Source organism: Penaeus monodon, chromosome 27 (genome assembly GCF_015228065.2).
Source record: "Penaeus monodon isolate SGIC_2016 chromosome 27, NSTDA_Pmon_1, whole genome shotgun sequence".
NCBI classification, from domain to species: Eukaryota; Metazoa; Arthropoda; class Malacostraca; order Decapoda; family Penaeidae; genus Penaeus; species Penaeus monodon.
In genome coordinates, this window is record NC_051412.1 from 14,294,908 (window position 1) to 14,295,922 (window position 1,015).

General features: G+C 41.5%; 1 protein-coding gene across 1 annotated transcript in view; it reads left to right on the forward strand.

Annotated features, from left to right (window-relative positions):
- LOC119590595 (uricase-like) overlaps window positions 1-1,015 on the forward strand; it is a gene marked incomplete in the record, with an annotated part of 12,643 nt that overhangs the window by 8,185 nt on the left and 3,443 nt on the right. Inside the window, 1 exon segment of the mRNA XM_037939271.1 lies at window positions 774-1,008. Within this exon segment, the coding sequence (XP_037795199.1) occupies window positions 787-1,008 (222 nt within the window).

Sequence of the window (1,015 nt, forward strand, 5' to 3'; positions counted from 1 at the left end):
TACATCGTCGACGACACGACAGCGAAGAATCGAAGATAATCATCCAAAAATAGATTTTTTTTTCTTTCTTTTTTCAGACGTTGATGGGAAAAAATAGACAGCCTGCCGATAGACAACACAAATGACAGCAGATTACAAACGTCAAAACGGAATGAGTCAAATTAATGAGTTCCAGGCAGTATTTAGAGTATATAAGAAGTTTAAGATATTGGAAACAGAAAGTTATTTATATGATTTGATTGTAGGTCATTCAGCACCTGGTAATCAATTTGGTTTCTCAATTTTGTGAATAATGACATGAGTTCGAGAATGAAGGCAACCCAAATTAAGTTGGAGGCATAAAAATAGATTTCTTTTGTTCGACATTTTCTTGAGGAGTAAAATCCGCGGACGAGAAGAAAAAAAGGAAAAAAAAAAAGTTTTATTAATGTTGCTTATATCAAGACGCGATCTCGAGATACGTAACAGCTCTCCTCGCTCGATCTCTCTGTCAGGTCGCGTCCGGTGTGTGTGTTCCTGCAGTGTTTTTTAAAGATCTGGATACCGAAAACCGAAAGAAAAAAAAAAGTTCTAGAAAGAGGGTGAAAAATTCTGTTTTTCTTAGAGGTGTGGAGACCTAACCAAAAGACTAAAAAATGGTATTAGAAAGAGCATAAAAGATTAATTCTAAATCAGAAATCCCCTTCCTTAAAAGAAATAACAATAACGCACCATGAAAGAACGGAATCATTCCCAATTCCAAACCAGCTGATCAAATTTCAAAATACCCTCAGCTCTACAACCGCCATGGATGAGAACTTCGAGTGGGTCCACCGCGGCTACGGCAAGAACAACGTGAAGCTGCTGCACCTTCGGCGGGAGGGCCCCGTGCACACCGTCAAGGAGTACGAGGTCAACACGGCGCTCACCCTCGACAGCGACAAGGACTACATCGTCGGCGACAACTCGGACATCATCGCGACGGACTCGCAGAAGAACACGGTCTACATCCTCGCCAAGAACCGTGGGGTGAGTC